Genomic DNA, 20,653 nt, shown 5'->3' on the forward strand with positions numbered 1-20,653 from the left:
AGAGAGAGAGATACAGAGAGAGAGAGACAGAGAGAGAATACATTAGGGATATGAACCATGCGTCTAATAGGCCTGTCATGTTTAATTTGGGCAGTTGACACAGAGAGTGCTTTGCAGTCGGTCTTGCAGAATTGAGGTCAATGCAACTGAAATGCCATGTCATGAAGTGAATTAAGCTTGAAATGGAACTAACTCAAACTCTGTCAGATAGGCCTGAAGGCCCGAGGACAGTCCTGTCTGTCATCAACTGTGAATAACCTTCAAACTTTTATTGAGATTCGTCACAACAGACTGCAGCCAACTCAATGTTAATTGTTTGCGAACGTTAAGAGGAAAGAATCTGACATGAAGAATGAAACGGTTTCCATGCGCTACACTGAGGCTCGTCTGAGTTCGGTTCGTTTACTTTATTTCACCAATTATTGCTGCGCGAGACACGGCAGTGTTGACGCTCTACTCCTCGCGACCATTCATCAGCTTTCGAGGCGCGCAAATAGTCTTAAAAACTATAAACACCGCGAGCCGGGTCGGAGACAGCGGGACCCATTTAGTTCCCGGGGTCTGTGTTAAACGCTGCTGGAGATAAAACAAACGATAATACTGTCTGTCTCGGCACCGCTGTCTCCACCAGCATTAATAATGGGTGTGATGCCAGCCCTGTGCGAGGTCCCCTCAGTGCGTCTTGGAATCTTTACGCACACCAATTCTCCCCAAAAACCTTGTCCTACTGATATTTTATTGGATTCATTTTTAGGGAATAACGTGACTTATCGAATAACTAGGCATATGATAGGCCCTAATTTTGTAGTGTACAAAAGTAGGGCCTAGTGTACATTTGTGGTGTACATAGCCTGTACATAGCCTGTACATAATGTAGCTCTAGACGAATGTGTCATAAGGCATGACTACAAAAATGTTATGGTATGTGTGACACTCCTAGCCCGGGTGCGCTGCGTGGGTGGGTGGGTGGGTGGATGCTGGTTTGTTGTCTGTTATCACTTCCTGAAAGTTAGGCCAGCGGAGGAAGAGACATGTTGATCCCTATGGTCTTGCTGCCAGGGAAGTTCCCTCCAACTAGACGCTTTGCTGCCTGTCTGCTCTTATTCCCACCGCTCTGTGCATTATCAGTATACCTATCCGTCCCTGTGTGTCCCCCAACCAACACACTTACCCAAAACCGGGTTCGTACCCTATCACCAACCGTACCCCCTAAACCTAAATCTTGACCTTAAACCAGGTTCATATCCTTTACACAACCATCCTGTTTCGTCTGGTCCTTTAATTTAAATGTTGATTTCTTTCATGTAATCGATTTTATGATCTTATGCACTGCACTTGTTTTTATGTAGGGAAGCAGGTAGCCTAGCGGTTAAGCGTGTAACCGAAAGGTCACTGGTTCGAATCCCCAAGGTGGAAACATATGCAGTTCTGCCCTTGAGCAAGACAGTTAACAAACAACTGTTCAACGGGCGCCGATGACGTGGATGTCGATTAAGGCAGCTCCCTGCACTTCTCTGATTCAGAGGAGTTGGGTTAAATGCGGAAGACACATTTCGCATTCAGTTGTGCAACTGACGAAGCATCTCCTAGCATACGTTTAATGTTCGCCAAATAAAATGTATCATCATTAAACTATTAAACAGAACCTAACACAGACAGACAGGCTCGTGCACACATAGAAAAATGTTCCAGTATTTATTATATTCTATTTTGCCTTCAACCATATACATTTTACAGGGAAAATGTAATAACAATTGATAATAAATTCCAACTATCTATTATGGACAAAAGGCGTGTTTGTGACGGTGCGTAATGGGGCTGAAGTTGCATTCTGGATTCAGATACACCACGGACATGTAGGGTTACATTACCAGCTATTATTTCAACATCACCGGAACTGGCAACACCAATAGGATGCCCCCTAACAACGTCCAATGAGAGACTTAACCTCCCCCTCATCCCCCCCTCTCTTTCCCCATGCATAGCAGAAAGAGGCCAAGAAAAGTTAGGGACTCGAGTTGATAGTCAAGATCCCCCTCGGTTAAACAAACGAACGAGTACTTGAGCTCAGTAAATATTACTAAGAAGAGGAGATTTTGGAATCATTGGTTTGTTGCCATTTATATGTCAGATCAACTGTTATTTGGCAATGTTTTCCAGCCCCAGTACGTCCACACCCTTCTCGGTTAAGGATATATTAAACCTGGAGCAGCACACTAGTGCTGAACATCTGGTCTCACTGGACATCTATCCACGGATGGACTGTGCCTTACCGACCTCCTCCTGCATGCTGGGCCGCCTGAAACAGGAGCCGCTTCGGGAGATGTCGTCTGGAGGCTCGCTGTTTGGAGAGGAGCTCCATGAGGCTAAAGACAACAGAAATACTGCCCTCAACTTCGCCGCTGCCTTCTATGGGAAATCTTTCTTAGAAATGGACATCAAGGATGGCAAGACGGACAGATTTGAGGGGAAATACAGAAAAGGTAACAGTTTATGATATTAGTATCGAAATAGCCCTAAGTGAACATATGCATAATTATGCCTATGTGAAAATCTGAATAATTATGTAAGTAATTTAATTAACAGATTTGCGTCGGACACAATCTAAAACGTGTAGGCTAAGAATAAGACATTTCACAAGGGATGTAATAGTAATGCTACTCCTAGTGTACACCCTTATTCTGGAATAAGAACAGTCAAAGAGGCCTAATCTATTTTACAATTAAGGAGAAAATAAAGGAAAGTTGTAACTGAAGTTTAGATTGAATTATCTCGTCGGGATACCAAACAGTTCCATGGAAGTTTGATTACAATTTAGAAAATATAGCAATCATAATCGACTGAACCCATTTTACTTTTTGGACTCTAGGATGTAGGGCAGACCTAGAACGCTTGTCTAAACTATGTCTTGCTAAAAGTCTCCGAGCTGAATTCCTATTGTTGGGTCCTTTATACAATTTAACATACTGGAATTAAATTAAATACGTCTTAATTTATTCGTTTATTTCTATTCCACTAGACATGTCCTACATCTCTCAGAGCGAGCCGGTGGTGGACCTGAAGTCAGAGGACCCGGATCTGCCCACCAAACCCCGGAAGCGCAGGAAGCCGCGCGTGCTGTTCTCACAGGCGCAAGTGTATGAGCTGGAGCGTCGCTTTAAGCAGCAGAAATACCTTTCGGCTCCGGAGAGAGATCACCTGGCCGGAGTGCTCAAACTGACCCCCACACAGGTCAAGATCTGGTTCCAGAACCGCCGCTACAAGTGCAAGAGACAGCGACAGGACCAGAGCCTGGAGATGGTCGGTATCCCGCCGCCGAGACGCATCTCAGTCCCAGTACTGGTCCGAGATGGGAAGCCCTGCCTTGGAGACTCGACGACCTATAATAGTTCATATAATGTGGGCCTTAACCATTTCGCTTATAACAGTTACCCAGCGTTCAGTAATTATCCCAGTCCTGGCTGTAATATGAACCATGCGTGTGACTATCCCACCACTGCGGTGCAGTCTATCCAGCCCTCACAAAACAACGGGAATTACATCAACTTCGGCATTGGGGAGTTAAATAACGTTCAAAACACGTTTCCGTCCGGCAATGGAGTGTCTTCTTTACATGGAATCAGAGCGTGGTGAACGAAGGGTCGAAATATAACATTATCTTCAGACAAATTGTTTTAAATTGCATGCGCTTTTACAATGGATGCATAGGCTTACTTGAGTGTTATGTCGATATTATTCCATGTACTGTACTTCGACTGGCAAACTCTTGATGGATGCTTAAACTAAATACATTTTATTTGCATTGGGTTACTAGTTTCTGAGATGGAATAGGGAGTTAATTGTGAAGTTATATATGAGATGTAGGTATCTACTTCAGTGGGAGGGAAAATATGTATACAATTTGTCAGTGGACATCTTACCCTCACTATCACCGTTTTCATTGAGGTCACAAATGTACTGTAAGGCAATTATGTTTGTAGGTACTTAATACACGTATTATATGTAAATAAAGCTTTTCTTTTATGTAAATTATAATTTTTCTGCATGAATTTGATAGGCTATATCACAGGGCGGACTACAGGACATATTCTGAGGCAGTGGTGGGAAAAGTACCCACATGTCATACTGTAGTAAAAATAAAGATACCTTAATAGAAAAAGTGAAAGTCACCCAGTTAAATACTATTTGAGTAAAATCCTAAAGGTTTTAAATATGCTTAAGTATCAAAAGTAAATGTAATTACTAAAATGTACTTTTTACCTTTGAGACTTAAGTATAAATCATTTCAAATTCCTTATATTAATCAAAGCAGACGGACACGTTTTCTAGTTGTTTTATTTTATTTACAGATAGCCAGGGGGCACACTCCAACACTCGGACATCATTTACAAACTAAGCATGTGTCTAGTGAGTCCACCAGAGCAGAGACAGCAGTGATGACCAGGGATATTCTCTTGATAAGTGTGTGAATTAGACCATTTTCCTGTCCTACTAAGAATTCAAAATATAACGAGTACTTTTGGAAAAATGTATGGGAGTAAAAATTACATACTTTTCTTTAGGAATGTAGTGAAGTAAAAGTTGTTAAAAATATAAATAGTAAAGTACAGATACCTCAAAAAACGACTTAAGTATTACTTCAAAAGTATTTTTACTGAAGTACATTAAACCATTGTCCTGAAGGACATTTTTTAAATGAATAAATATGAACAAACAACTAGAACGGGATACAATTATATCACCTGATTATTTCTAATCATCTTCAATTATTTAGAAATTATTTTTAAATATGAAATGTAACTTATCGACCAATTATAATTTTAGGCCTAGTGCTTTCATAGAACTATAGTCTATCACTACGAATTCTATCAACCATTAATTATTTAAAAGGCTAAATGTAGTATTTTATTTCTAATATTCATTACTATTACGCTTAATAAAACATGGATTCGCCTAATTGTATTGTATTATTAATCCTATATAATAATAGCCTACATTAAAATCGTTACAATACGCCTAGACGACAACAATTGTCAAATCGATAAGGAAATAATGGTCAAGATCACACAATCTAAAAAAATAAAGCATTTAAATAATTTTTAACTTTACAACCATTAAATCTCCAGGGTTTTTTCTTCAGTTTCACGACTCACTAGCCTACAAATGGAATAAACACCAGGCCAATCCTAGCACATAAAGATACCATATGTCAGTGTGTTTTAATATTAGGAAAATCGTCCATCACGTTAGCCTATAGTAATTGCCATTGTCTATAGCCAGCACACATTACCAGTAATCCATGTCAAACAATCTCACCCACGACCCGTAATGCGGTTCACGTATGTTTAACGTCAGGTTAAACCATTCAAGTGGCTATTACAGACCTTCAATCTACTATAACCGGAAACTAGTTGTTTTTTTTATCACAAGGACTTACCGGCCTCTACATAAAATATGTTTGGAGCATGTCACGCAATTTTGACTAAATAAGACAAATATGTGGAGGGCTTTAGACGTTTCTTGTATATAGGCTAAGTCTATAGGTCCGGCCTACAAGGTCACGCCCAGTTAGACCTTCTTCTACAGGTGCATGTCAGTCCCCATTAGGCGAGGTCGTGAGATAGCATCACTGACATAATTTAAATATTTACAGAAAGGTCTGTGACCGTTCAGAAGGGTTGTGTTTAAAGTCCAGCAGACGTGTCGTCAGTAGAAACAGTTCAGTGTTTGGGGAAATGCGTTCATCATCCTCATCATTAATCAGACAGTTACCGCTGATCCACAGTCAAATTCTGAAATCGCCCACAGGCCCCTGGAAATACACTGAAAAATGTATTTTGAAACGGCACCGAATAACCTACAAAACCATCACTGCACACGCAGGCCCTAAATTAAAAAAGCATTGTTTAATGTGCCTGTAGAGTGGACAAGTAATAGCCATAATATTTATTGATACCTGTCATTAATATGATAATTACATGTTAGTAATTTAACAGACACTTATCCAGTGTCTTACAAAATATGCTGATGAAACAGATTTATATACAGTTCCTTCAGAAAGTATTCATACCCCTTGACCTATTCCACATGTTGCCTTTCAGCCTGAATTCAAAATGGATTCAATATATTCTCACCCATCTACACACAATATCCCATAATGATAAAGTGAAAACATGTTTTTTGTAGAAATGTTAGCAAATGTATTTACAATGAAATACAGAAATATAACATTGACTTAATTATTCACACGCCTGAACATGGTTTTCTCCTCTATTATTTTGCCTGTGCTTAGCTCCATTCCGTAAAAAAATGTATCCTGAAAAACTCCCCAGTCCTTAATGATTACAATCATACATATAACATGATGCAGCTATGCTTGAAAATATGGAGAGAGGTACTTATGTGTTCAATTGTATTTGCCTCAAATATAACACTTTCTATTCAGGACAAAAAGTGAATTGTTTTGCGACAGTTTTTGCAGTATTACTTTAGTGCCTTGTTACAAACAGGATGCATGTTTTGGAATACTTTTATTCTGTACAGGCTTAATTATTTTCACTCAGTCAATTAGATTTTTTTTGTGGAGTAACTACAATGTTGTTGATCCATCCTCAGTTCTCCCATCACAGCCATTAAGCTCTGCAACTGTTTTACAGTCACCATTGGCCTCATGGTGAAATCCCTACCCGGTTTCCTTGCTCTCCAGCAACTGAGTTAGGAAGGAAGCCTGCATCTTTGTAGTGACTGGGTGTATTGATACACGATCCAAAAGGTAATTAATAACTTTACCATGCTCAAATGGATATTCAATGTCTGCATTTTTTTCCCTACTCATCTACCAATACTTTAGGTGCCCTTCTTTTGCGAGGCATTGGAAAAATGCACTGCTCGACTGAGACTTACAGATAATTGTATGTGTGGGGTACAGAGATGAGGTAGTTAATCAAAAAGACAATGCAATTTGTTATGTGACTTGAGTACCATTTCACTCCTGAATGTATTTAGGCTTGCCATAACAAAAGGGGTTGAAAACTGACATTTCTGCTTTTCATTTGTAATTAATAACATTTCTAAAGACACACTTTGATATTATGGAGAAGAGTGTGTAGATCAGTGACACATCCCAATTTAATGCATTTTAAAGTCAGTCTGTAACAACAAAATGTGGAAAAAGTTAAGGGGTCTGAATGCACTGTAGCACATTAAAAAGCCCTTTAGGCAGCATTGTGTGGGGGAGCCCACTTCCCCTCACTCTGTGGTACTCAGTGTAGAACACAGTTCAGGGCCTGCCACTAAACAGGACCTATTCACATCTCAAGATCATGCACACCTCTCCTCTTGACTGACACTATCACGGTGCTCTGTAAGAATAGCTCCATTTGCTTGACATAGAGTTGCTATAAGTGTGCAGCTAAAGGGACGGGATGAGGAATTGGCCGAACACAATGGCTGCCACTTTAAAACGAGTAAGAACCGCTTAGCCTTCTCTTAGGTCTATTGACTCTCTCCACATGTACTCACTAATGCGTGTCACTGTCAAAAATGTTTTTTTTTTTAATGTTGTATTGTCACATAGGTGCAGTAAAATCTGTGGTTGTATATGGTCAACCATAGTAGTACAGCGTACCTGGAGCAAATGATGGTTAAGTGCCTTGCTCAAGGGCATATCAGATTTTTCACCTTGTCAGTTTGGGTATTTGAACCAGCAACCTACCGGTTACTGACCCAACGCTGTAACCACTAGGCTATCTGCACAGTCTGTCCCCACTGATTCGGAGTCAGATATGACATATAACACACGCAACTGAGACAACTCAGGTAGACAAAGTCAGAGGTCTTTATTGGTACACTGAACAGAAACGTCAACATGAAAACAGATTTATATTTCCCAAATTACATGTGAGACCATCACCATAAAGAGGGTGGAGAGGTCATGCAGCTACCAGCCCCCCTCTACACACATCCCTTACAAAGTGTTGAAAAGGCAACGTCAGATAACAGGTCCACGCCAACCTAAAAATACCCCCCCACCCTCCACCCCCGGTGGAAAGAAAGGGAGCAGGAGAGGGATACAGGTCAGAGTAATCTGCTTTTCTGGGTCTTATCTGAAGAAAGGCAGAGATGCATGGTTCCATATCGGTGACTGTGTGATTACTGCCACAGCTTTTCAGATTTGTTTCTGCCCTGGTGCCTGGGCTGCTCAGTTCCCCCTGCTGCTAGCTTTTCTGCCCTGGTTCCTGGGCTGCTCAGTTCCCCCTGCTGCTAGCTTTTCTGCCCTGGTGCCTGGGCTGCTCAGTTCCCCCTGCTGCTAGCTTTTCTGCCCTGGTTCCTGGGCTGCTCAGTTCCCCCTGCTGCTAGCTTTTCTGCCCTGGTTCCTGGGCTGCTCAGTTCCCCCTGCTGCTAGCTTTTCTGCCCTGGTGCCTGGGCTGCTCAGTTCCCCCTGCTGCTAGCTTTTCTGCCCTGGTTCCTGGGCTGCTCAGTTCCCCCTGCTGCTAGCTTTTCTGCCCTGGTTGGTCAGCACTGTACCCGGTACAGTTCACCCTGCTGCCAGCTACTGAGAGCAGGCCTCACCACTGCTGAGCCAAGCCAGCTAGCTCCGTAAGGAAATACTGACGACCAGATGCTAGACCAGAGTCACTGAAACTTGTGTGGGTGATATGTACATCCTACATGTCCACGCTGCTGCTTGGAGATTCATTTTAGTTTATTTTTACACTATTTAATAAAGTCAACGTTTTGTTCAAAAACTGATTACATTACTGAGAATGTGTTACACATTGACATGAATCCCTATACTTTAGATAATGGTCAGGCGAAAATGTAATCTGCATTAAATAAGGCAACTACTACAATACATTTATTTCTCTTTCAGAGCAGGATATAAATAACTGGGCAACAGCTTTAACTTCCTGTGATGGAATAATACAGTAACATGATAATCATAACAATTGGTTACATTAACCATCAAACTTTCCTCTAAGTATTGCAAACAGCTGATATTCCTTCCATGACGAACAAATAATGTTTAAAATATGCTTATCCCCAAAGCCATTTCTACTGTGTGTGTGCACAAGTATTTAAAATGTTGATTTGGATTTACATTAATAAGCAGTATGCTAATATTACAATACTTATCTCACACGACTCACATATGTCATAAATTATCTTATATGATCATAGTTACTCGAATCAAAGTTGCTCTAAAAGTAACTTAGTTAAAGTTAGTTGTGTCTGGTCTGGAGGAAAAATAATCTCTTCTTGTGGATGTAGAAGATCGCGGTGAGAAAGAGTATGAGAGCGAGGAAGATTAGCAGTTTGTCAGTGAGCTCCCTGAAGTTGTACATAGTGATGAGCTTTCTCCCCAGCTGGATGGTTCCGGTCATGGCCTTAAATTCATCATTCATCTCCAGGACTGCCTGAGATGAGGTTGCTATAGAGGAGAGAGTCCACACTGGGCAAAGGCTTTGGGTTTGGACATACAGTTGAAGTCTGAAGTTTACATACACCGTAACCAAATACATTTAAACTCAGTTTTTCACAATTCCTGCCATTTAATCCTAGTAAAAATTCCCTGTCTGAGGTCAGTTCGGATCACCACTTTATTTTACGAATGTGAAATGTCAGAATAATAGTAGAGAGAATGATTTATTTCAGCTTTAATTTCTTTCATCACATTCCCAGTGGGTCAGAAGTTTACATACCCCAAATGAGAATTTGGTAGAATTGCCTTTAAATTGTTTAACTTGGGTCAAACCTTTATTTTTATTTATTTATTTTTAAACGTTTCGGGTAGCCTTCCACATGCTTCCCACAATAATTTGGGTGAATTTTGGCCCATTCCTCCTGACAGAGCTGGTGTAACTGAGTCAGGTTTGTAGGCCTCCTTGCTCGCACATGCTTTTTCAGTTCTGCCTACAAATGTTCTATAGGATTGAGGTCAGGGCTTTGTGATGGCCACTCCAATACCTTGACTTTGTTGTCCATAAGCCATTTTGCGACAACTATTCAAGTATGCTTGGGGTCATTGACCATTTGGAAGATCCATTTGTGACCAAACTTTAACTACCTGACTGACGTCTTGAGATGTTGCTTCATTATATCCACATAATTTTCCTCCCTCATGATGCCATCTATTTTGTGAAGAGCACCAGTCCTTCCTGCAGCAAAGCACCCCTACAACATGATGCTGCCACCCTGTGCTTCATGGTTGGGATGTTCTTTGGCTTGCAAGCAACCCCATGTCAAGCAAAGAGGCACTGAGTTTGAAGGTCGGCCTTGAAATACATCCACAGGTACACCTGCAATTGACTCAAATTATGTCAATTAGCCTATCAGAAGCTTCTAAAGCCATGAAGTCATTTTCTGGAATTTTCCCAGCTGATTAAAGGCACAGTCAACTTTGTGTATGTAAACTTCTGACCCACTGGAATTGTGATAGAGTGAATTCTAAGTGAAAAAATCTGTCTGTAAACAATTGTTGGAAAAATGACTTGTGTCATGCACAAAGTAGATGTCCTAACCGACTTTCCCAAACTATAGTTTTTGTGGAGTGGTTGAAAAACGAGTTTTAATGGCTCCAACCTAAGTGTATGTAAACTTCCGACTTCAACTGTATCAAATACTGCCAGCTGTTACTGCCAGCTGGTTGCTTGTATTTAAATAAGGCACCTGAGAAAGAAACAGTCCTTGGGTCCTCCATTTTGAAGGCTTTTGGTGGAAGCATCTCCATATTGTTCTCACCAGTGATGTAATGGAAGGTAAACACAGCAAATGGCACTTACACACCTTTTTAAAGTTGCTCAAACGTTTACCCACCTATTGCAAACAAATGCATTGTAAATGTAGGGAGTATTACTTTATTCACTGTGAAAGGCGATCAGTGTTTACCCACTTTTTACCACTACATCACTGCTTCTCATTCATCTAGTTCTTACAGATGTTTAAACACTGAAGGAAAAGGGAGCTAGGGGATGGGGTCAGGGGCCGAAATTATAAACACTACTGTCCTCTCAGAAACAAGACTTCCGATATCATTCACTCTCTGTACTCTAGGGGGAGCCACTCACCCACCATGGTTATGGATTCCTCGCTCTGCGTCACCTGCTGTGACATCATCTGGCTGATGCTCATCCAGTTCTCTGTGATGTCACTGGACGTCTGGGCCAGGCCCTCTTTGGTCACCTTTCTGATTGGAGAAGAAAAAAAAAAAAAAACATTGTAAATCTTCATAGTAACAGACAACAATAAGACAAAGTATAAACACACAGTGGGTGAAATAAGGGAAAGACAATGAAACACTCCAGAAGAGTATTTAGAAACAGGCAATATTGTTTACCGTTGTCTAAATTCACTATCTCCTCCATAGAGAAGAGATTCCTTCTCCAGGTTGTCCAGCGACAGTTTACTGGCCAGGTTGGCTTTCTTCCATACTGTCTGGTTAATGTAGGGATAGAAAACACACCGTTTCATTAGGATGCTTGCGTACAGTTTATGCAGTACAGACTGGATTCAGTACTGAAGCAACAGCAGTAATCCACACTCCTACCGTGCTAATCCACACTCCTACCATGCTAATCCACACTCCTACCGTGCTAATCCACACTCCTACCGTGCTAATCCACACTCCTACCATGCTAATCCACACTCCTACCATGCTAATCCACACTCCTACCGTGCTAATCCACACTCCTACCATGCTAATCCACACTCCTACCGTGCTAATCCACACTCCTACCATGCTATTTTACCTGAGCATCTGCCTGCGGTGTCTGTCCACCTCACTGAGTAGAGCCAGTTTGTCTGACTCCTTGTCCTGCTCCCTCCCCATCTGATCTAGGTCCAGTCAAACACTGTTCAATTCGTCAACAATAACTATGACGAAAAATACCTGTCAAGTACCTATTTTTCCTGATTAAAACTATGATAATGTGGCGCCCTGTGAAAAAAACCCATTCATTACCTTTTCATTTTCGTGAACAAAAATGTGACGAAATGAGAATTCCACAACAGCATAATGGACATTTAATTTGTCATGAAGCATTTTTTCATACATTTTGTACAATCAGAAACATGAAAGCAAAATATTTCATGCAATCCTCTCATTGGCAGAATTTACACATTTCAGTTGCGCGGTCTGATTGAGCTGATCTGCCCGGCTCTGCCACACAGCCACCAGGCAGTCACTTCAGTCACTCTTTGATCACATCAGAAGCTCTATTTCCCCATGTGCGCTGTTATTCATTCATCTGTGTTGCCGCTCTCATGCCGCAGTCAGGAAATGCGACATGTGGTTTATTTTTTCATATGGGAAAAATGAATGCTATTTGTTGACTATTAAACGTACAGTAATGCTTCTGGCATTTTTATAAAGCTCAAATCATCCTTTCAATGAAACCACTGGAATTTAACCCCTTGACAGTTATGATGGAAAGAAAATTAGAGCTGTAAATTGTTTACCCTGTAGCCAAGCCTTTATAGACTATATGGTTAATTACGGCTGGTATTGGTTATAATCTGCCACAATATTAAATGTTGCCAGCTAAGGTATACAAGGCCTAGTTGGACAAGGCACGTGGTGGAAATTAGAGGTAGCCTAAATATTCGTTATTTAATAGACAAAACGCACTGACTAAGTGACTAAAACTAGACTAAAATTGTCCAGAGTTTTAAGTCCAATTTGTAAATCGCTCTGGACAAGAGCGTCTGCTAAATGACTTAAATGTAATGTAATGTAAGTCGACTGATAACTAAAACTAACTAAGGATGAATCATCCCCAGCTTCCAATTGGCTCATTCATCCCCCATCCTCCCCTGTAACTATTACCCATGTCATTACTGTAAATTAGGATGTTTTCTCAGTCAATTTACATGGTAAAATAAGGGTTAAATAAAAATAAATGAAATGACTAACAGTTTATTTGGATAGTCCATCTGTAGATGCTCTTTAGACTATCAGTAACATTTAAGCTAACTATATACTAACCCTAAAGCATGAAACACGATAATCTCGCTGCTGATAGACTGCCAATATGTACTTATTACAGTTGGAGGCCGTTTCTTGTCTCGCTAGAACAAACGCGCTACCTGCTGCGTGCCAAACCGGTAGCAACGAACCTACAGCAATGGTTGTCAGTAGCCAAAAACTTTACTTTGAGCCAATCAGAGAGCACAAACCTCCGAAGGGGAGCATAAAGAAGGGCATTTTCTCTGTACATCCACGATGAGCCAATCACACTTCATATGCAGTGAAGGCTATGGGGTGGTAGCTACCGAAGTGACAGACGCAATGCCCACAACACTAAATACTTCCTCCAAGCTAGCTAACCACTGTTGTGTTTTAGGTTACTGTCCTGCTAAAAGGTGGATTTGTCTCCCAGTGTCTGTTGGAAAGCAAACTGAACCTGGTTTTCCTCTAGGACTTAGCCTGTGCTTAGCTCTACTCCTTTTCTTTTGATCAAAAAAATAAACTCTAGACAAGCATACCCATAACATGATGCAGCTATCCCCGTGCTTGAAAGTGGTACCCAGTGACGTCTTGGATTTGCCCCCAAACATAATGCTTTGTATTCAGGACCAAAAGTACATTTTTTTGCAGTATTAGTTTAGTGCCTCATTCTGTACAGGCTTCCTTTTCACGCTGTCATTTAGGTTAGTATTGTGGAGTAACTACAATGTTGTTGACCCATCCTCAGTTCTCCAATCACAACCATTAAAAACCTGTTTTAAAGTCACCAGTGGCCTCATGGTGAAATCCCTCAGTGGTTTCCTTCCTCTCCATCAACTGAGCTTGGAAGGACACCTGTATGTTGGAGTGACAGGGTGTATTGATAGTTTTGATACATAATCCAAAATGTAACTTCATACTCAAAGTGATTCTCAATACCCATTGTTTTATTCTACCCCCATCTACCAATAGGAGCCCTTCTTTGACAGGCACTGAAAACCTCCCTGGTCTTTGTCGTTGAATCTGTGTTTGAAATACACTGCTCGACTGAGGGACCTTACAGATAATTGTATGTATGGGCTACGAAGACCGGGTAGTGATTCAAATTCATGGAAAACACCATTATTGCACACAGAGTGAGTCCATGCAACTTATCTGACTTGTTAAGCACATTTTTACTCCTGAACTTTAGGCTTGCCTTAACAAAGGGGTTAAATACTTATTGACTCAAGACACTTCCGATTATAATTTTGTATTAATTTGTAAACATTTCTAAAAACGTAATTCCACGTTGACACTCTGGGGTATTGTGTGCAGATCAGTGACTAAATCTAAATGTAATCCACTTGAAAATTCAGGCGGTAAAACCAAAATGTGTAAAAAGTCAAGGGGTGTGAATACTTTCTGAAGGCACTATCTAGTTGTGGCCGTCTGGGATATGGTAACATTAACTAACTAGTTAACTATTTGTCTATGGGCTGGCACTGGCAGTAAGACATTATGAATAATGAATTAAATAGTTTCTTTGTTATCTTGCTAGGTAGTTATCTAGCTGTGGCCATCTGGCTCTTAACAAGGGTTTTCTACTGCCACCTTGTGGTGGAGTGTTTCAACAAGGCTGAGTGGCTGACTTCCAAGGTCTTTGCTGTGTGAACTCTAAAGAGATCGAACAGTGTCGGCAGTCCAAAGGTGGTAGGTCACCCCCTTTGTTTTTACACTGCTGCTACTCGCTGTTTATTATCACTTTACCCCTACCTACCTGTACAAATGACCTTGACTAACCTGTACCCCCACACATTGACTCGGTACCGGTACCGCCTGTATATAGCCTCGTTATTTTGTGTTACTTTTAATTTTTATACTTTATTTAGTAAATATTTTATTAAATATTTATTCAACGGCATTGTTGGTTAAGGGCTTTTAGGTAAGCATTTCATGGTAAGGTTGAACCTGTTGAATTTAGCGCATGTGACAAATACAATTTGATTTGATTTAAGTACTGTCGGCAGGCAAATGTTTGCCAATCCTACCGGTTTGTCTGAGCATTTAAAGTTGGATTTATTTGGATAATGTAGGCCAGCTATAGGCCAGCTAAAGATATTAGTGATGCTCTACAGACTATTTCACCTAACCCCTGCAAGCAGTTGCAAATCCAGACTGTTGATAAATTCTACAGATGGTCATACTATCCGAATAAAGCGACCGAAATTACTAAAATGTGACCAAGACTAAAATAGCTGGCAATATTTGCACAGCTGTCAAACACGCAGTAGTTTCCTACAAACACCGATGGATACAGCTCAATATACCTGATGTACAAAAGGGTTGAATATCAAGTCTAAATAGGCTTGCTCAGTCTCCTTTTCGCCATGACTGATAGATATGGACAGGTGAAATCTGCACCAGGCAGTTGAAGGACAGGAAATGGAGCATATATATATATATATATATTTATTTACATTGAGACGTCTTGGAGATAGGAGGATTAACTATGTATCTTATGTGAATCCGTAGCCAGTGATGTAAAGTACTTAAGTGGTTTTGGGGGTATCTGTACTTTATTATTAAAATATATTATATTTTTGACTACATTTACTTCACTACATTCCTTAAGAAAATATTGTACTTTTTACTCCATACATTTTCATACTCGATACATTTTGAATGCTTAGCAGGACAGGAAAATAGTCCCGATTCACGCAATTATCAAGCGAACATCGCTAGTGCCTCTGATCTGGCATACTCACTAAACACACATGCTTCGCTGGTAGATAGTCTGAATGTTGGAGTGTGCCCGTGACCTTCCGTAAATAAAGTAAATAAGGGTGCCATCTGCTTTGCTTAATATAAGGACTTTGAAAATATTTATAATTCCCCTTAAGTATATTTTAAACCACATACTTTTAGACTTTTACTCAAGTAGAATTTTACTGGGTGCCTTTTACTTTATGAATTTTCTATTAAGTTATCTTTACTTGTACTCAATTATGACAATTGGGTAACGTTACTTTTTCCACCGCGCGCGCGTGTGTGTGTAAGTAAAGAAATAAAACAGTAAAAAGACATTTGAAAAGAGTAGCAACGTTAGTCAGGCTTATTGAGGTAGTATGTACATGTAGGTATTGTTAAAGCGGTTATATGCATATGATGAACAGAACAGAGTGGCAGAAGCTAAAAAAAGAGGGTTTGGGTTAATGAGAGATAAAGATCAAATCTGGGAAATGTATTTTGTGTGATATCCAAAACAATAAATCAGTCAAAATCTATTCCAACTCCCAGCCATTGTACCAAAATGGGTAGGTGGTCATTGCTGAATAAAGAGCCCAAACAGCTGCGACAGAAAACAAGGTTATTCTCCACAATGAGAACGGCAACATACGTATTATATAGTCAAGAACAAGAGCTTACTGAATCGATAGTCATACCTGCACGAGAGCTTTTACTTCCAAGTCATGTTTGATGATTTCTTGCTCGCATATTCAGACGTGGACAAGAGGACACCATGCTCGACAACAAACCGCAAGGGGGTATTTGTGTTGAGCAACAAGAACCGGTTTAACAAAATGCAAAAACTTGTAAATCAATAGGTGGATTGATGGTTTAATATCTTTAATTTATAAGGACAATGAATGAAATCCATCACAAACACCCAATGGAGGGACACATGGAATCAACGAAAGGCCACATTACGTGCAACATACATATTAACATATGGGGTAGCTATAGTCCAATAAAAAGGAGCCTAAAGTTACTGTTAAGTGGCGAATTTGCTCCTGCAGGCGAACCAGTATGAATCGATTATTCATTGCGGTACAGTTCTAGAAACATAAAGCCCTTTACTTTCATATCACATCAAAATAATTTCACAAATGCTGAATATACACTTAATGCAGTTTTAACCAGTTATTTTACAGTGACACGTTTGTGGCGCCCATCTTCCGTGTACACGCAGGTGTTCCTAGTCGCAGAAAGCGAATTAGCAGGTAGTCGCTTCTGTCTACCGTAAACAAACGCTGTAAAAACGGAAATTTGACCGTTTGGGAACCCTAACCCTATTAAAAATAAGTGTAGTAATTTAACATATTTTCCCCTAGCTGATATGAAAGATACGTTCCTATGTTTCCAAAACCTTACCGCAAGCGATGCTTGTTTATGTTTAGAGCAAGCATTGGGGCTCCTCTGGAGAGAAGTTGGTATAGTCAATAGGCGCTAAGGTTAGTTAGCGTCTATGAATGACAAAGGGGGATACCTAGTGGGTTGTACAACTGAAATGTGTCTTCCGCATTTAACCCACCACCGAATGGGCTAGGGTAACTAGTACCATGCCTTGCAAGATCATATATCAGTATTAGAGAATCAAAATGTCACAGCACAATATACAGAACAAGCCATACAAATCAAAGAAAAGGTTGATACTTCCATTCTTAAAGAAGTAAAGAGGATATTTTCAGAAAAGTCCTTTGGGGATCAGTTTGTACGAAGCACCTTTGCAGGCATCTCTCCACACTCTCTAAGGTCGGGTGTCAAAGGCTGGGTAAAGGCTCTAGATTTACAAGAACAGTTCCCTTTGTGAGGAGGCGATCGTGTGCTTCATTGGTGTACAGCAGTGAGTCAGGTCCTCTCCTACAGAGAAAATGTTTAAAGTTAATTATGTATTGCTTTTTCCATCTGGGCATTGCTTTCAGATCAGTGCAGAAGATGGAGATGAGACGATTTCATAAAAGTACAGATTAAAATAGATAAGGAGTGGAAGCCACAACTACAGACTACTATTGACAGAGAGAGGTTTATTTGTTAATCGATTCATTTAATCTTGTGGCCTACACATTTGTAGCTAAAAAGGCTGAATTGACGTAGACTTACAGACGACACAAGGAGCCGAGGCATCTGACTGAGTTTACCTGTAGCAGGAGAAGAGACCGAGGCATCTGACCGAGTTTACCTGTAGTGGGAGAGGAGACAGAGGCATCTGACTGAGTTTACCTGTAGCAGGAGAGGAGACCGAGGCATCTGACCGAGTTTACCTGTAAGCGGGAGAGGAGCAAGGGCTGGTATACTAGGGCCAGTGGGTTTACCTGTAGCAGGGGAGGGGCCGAGGACTGGTAGACTAGGGCCAGTGGGTTTACCTGTAGCAGGGGAGGGGCCGAGGACTGGTAGACTAGGGCCAGTGGGTTTACCTGTAGCAGGGGAGGGGCCGAGGACTGGTAGACTAGGGCCAGTGGGTTTACCTGTAGCAGGGGAGGGGCCGAGGACTGGTAGACTAGGGCCAGTGGGTTTACCTGTAGCAGGGGAGGGGCAGAGGACTGGTAGACTGGTAGACTAGGGCCAGTGGTAGTACATGTACCAGATGGTATCGTTCTTTAGAGCTGGTCCAAACAGAGGGTTGAGCTGGGCCAGGATCGCTATCAGCCAGCTGAAAACATACAACACATACTAATAATTACACATCTACATATGTCTGTCATGGCTTCTGTTATGTCTAACGGCGTTATTTGTGGACCCCAGGAAGAATAGCGGTCACTAAGGCATCTAATGGGGATCTAAATGAGGAATAAAGATACAATAAAGATACATATAGTAATGGATGAACATCACAGCAGGGTCAGCTATAATAGAGGAATCCAACTAAGAGTTCAGCAGACTGAAGGAGACAACATATTACTAGATACTTCCCTCTGCTGCCGTGAACACCATCCCCATTATGTGGCCTGCACTGCACCCTGGTGGACATACGGCAAAGTAACATGACACGGCTTTATCTGCTAGCTTCAGAAGCTAAATAAATAATTAACTAGGAAATTAAATGTCATCTCAGGACTACCAGGTTATATTGAATGGAATGATTACGTACAATACAAGCAATAGGCATACTCTCGGATCATTGACCCACCATACTCTAGGGATAGATTTATTTTCTCTATTGGAAAAAACGACCGCGATGAACTTTGAGCGTGTCAACATCTGTTAATGACTGGTAATCATTATGTACTGATGTTGGGACATTGAAATCGAGCTGCAGTCGTCCCAATCAATGTTAATGGCAAATGACCTAAGGGAGAATGGTGTTCCCTCTCTGTGTCTCTATGTGGGACAGATGCTGAACACTTCCCTAGCTCCACATATAGGCCAATAGTCCCGTTTCACACTTTCATGAAAGCAACATTATGCATGATGCAAGATTCAACACACTCAACGCTGGGCTTTAATCATTACGCCGATTCTGTTTCAAAACGTTTTGCAACAAAAAACGTTTATGCAAAACAGAAAAGGCAAAAGAAAGTTTATATTGGTCAAATTCAGGTAGGTCCTTCCCAGTTTCATTTGCTCTGTTTGATTCTTAAAACGGTAAAGGGTTTCCAAAATGAATACACCCTTGTTGTTGCCCACCTGCGCCCTGTTCCAACCAACTGAGCCAAATTAATACAAGGGCCCTCATAGTGATACTGTTAAATATTCAGCTACATTCCTGGGAGGACTATACTTACAACAGGTAGCAGCAGACAGCAGTTAGCACCAACATGGTAACTATCACTCTGTGGAGGGGGAGAGAGAGGCATTATTGCACTGGGCCAATACATTATTTACAAAGCAGTAACAAGAAATGAGGCTATAGATTTGTACAACAACAAACCAAATGTTAGTTTGTTAGTCCTATATCTATGGTTTATTATGGCAAGTGCTCATCTCCCAGGCGTACTACTGGGCCTACTTCATGCAGATAGGGCTTTATTATGTCAACTTCAGTCACGTGCAAGTGACAGAGCAGATGGGAACTAGAAATGGACTGGGGAAGTTCCAAAATTACATCTTAATTCGTCTATATTCAATAAATTTTTATCCAACCAAACGAAATTTGTCAAATGTTAAAGCTTATTAGTACTTTAAAGTCAACTCAACTATTGTTGGACATGATGAGCAATATTGTTGACAAAAGAACCAGCTGCCAAAAAGTATAATAATTTAGCAACGGACTGAAAAGCAAATAAAAAGTTATTGGACGCATACACATAAAATAGGTTTCACATTTTCCACGAATATGAATACAAGAGACATTTGAGGTCTAACATGAAGTACGTCCTTTGTTTGTAAACTTTTATAGTTAGCAAGATATTGCTTTTTTCTATCATGTTAGCTCATTTACTCACCCTCTGTTCGGTCCCTTGGGGACAAACCACGGCACAACTCCACCAATAATCCCCCAAAACAGAGTCATCACCGACATAGGAATTACAAAACTAAGCTCCGCCATGTCTGTCTTTGGTTATAGAGTTTTAAAAGTAGAAAAAGTTAACTTATGCGCTTGACAACGCTACACGACCTCGAAGTAGCGAAATGCGACCAGACTAGGAAGTATGGATCACATGACGTCGCCACAATAAACTGGGCTGGTAAGTCCAAGATTTTTTATAAATAAGCCAAGATAGACCACAGCCTGTCGTTTCCAATGCGAACAGATGGGTCATAGTGGGCAGAACAAGCATGCGGGTGGGCAGAGCCCAGCACGAGCTAGCGAGATCATATTGGCCCGTTCTAGCATACACCTGTATAGTTCCGTTAGGGAACGTCTACTCGTGAAACGTGAAATGCGCGTGTGCAATAACTCGATTTTGCACTCCTAAATAACGCGATTTTTACAACTTTAGCAAAGGCGAAAGTCTACAAAACTTAGTCCACTCTGTTCATAACAGATTTTATTTTTGGGAACAGCAG

General features: G+C 40.8%; 2 protein-coding genes across 7 annotated transcripts; one reads left to right on the forward strand and one right to left on the reverse strand.

Moving 5' to 3' along the window:
• Positions 1-1,957: 1,957 nt before the first annotated feature.
• On the forward strand, positions 1,958-4,029 carry LOC118377451 (homeobox protein Nkx-2.5-like). Its single transcript, XM_035764362.2, has 2 exons — positions 1,958-2,483; positions 3,020-4,029. Exons 1-2 carry the CDS (start codon positions 2,150-2,152, stop codon positions 3,631-3,633), a joined length of 948 nt encoding a protein of 315 aa, XP_035620255.1. The 5' UTR covers positions 1,958-2,149; the 3' UTR covers positions 3,634-4,029.
• A 12,506-nt stretch (positions 4,030-16,535) lies between these two features.
• LOC118377449 (V-type proton ATPase subunit e 1-like) lies at positions 16,536-20,324 on the reverse strand. Of its 6 annotated transcripts, none has more exons than XM_052487807.1 (5): positions 20,089-20,324; positions 19,429-19,476; positions 18,282-18,356; positions 18,019-18,069; positions 16,536-17,566 (listed from the first exon to the last, which is right to left on the reverse strand). In XM_052487807.1, the coding sequence occupies exons 1-4, from the start codon at positions 20,190-20,192 to the stop codon at positions 18,066-18,068; spliced, it is 231 nt and encodes a 76-aa protein (XP_052343767.1). In that variant the 5' UTR covers positions 20,193-20,324; the 3' UTR covers positions 16,536-17,566; positions 18,019-18,065. The 6 variants fall into 6 exon arrangements, 5 of the variants coding, with proteins under 5 accessions (XP_052343767.1, XP_052343768.1, XP_052343769.1 ...); XM_052487808.1 differs by lacking the exon at positions 18,019-18,069 and adding an exon at positions 18,070-18,120; XM_052487809.1 differs by lacking the exon at positions 18,019-18,069 and adding an exon at positions 18,121-18,171.
• Positions 20,325-20,653: the final 329 nt, after the last annotated feature.

The sequence above is a fragment of the Oncorhynchus keta genome, chromosome 30 (assembly GCF_023373465.1).
Source record: "Oncorhynchus keta strain PuntledgeMale-10-30-2019 chromosome 30, Oket_V2, whole genome shotgun sequence".
In the NCBI taxonomy this organism is placed as follows: domain Eukaryota; kingdom Metazoa; phylum Chordata; class Actinopteri; order Salmoniformes; family Salmonidae; genus Oncorhynchus; species Oncorhynchus keta.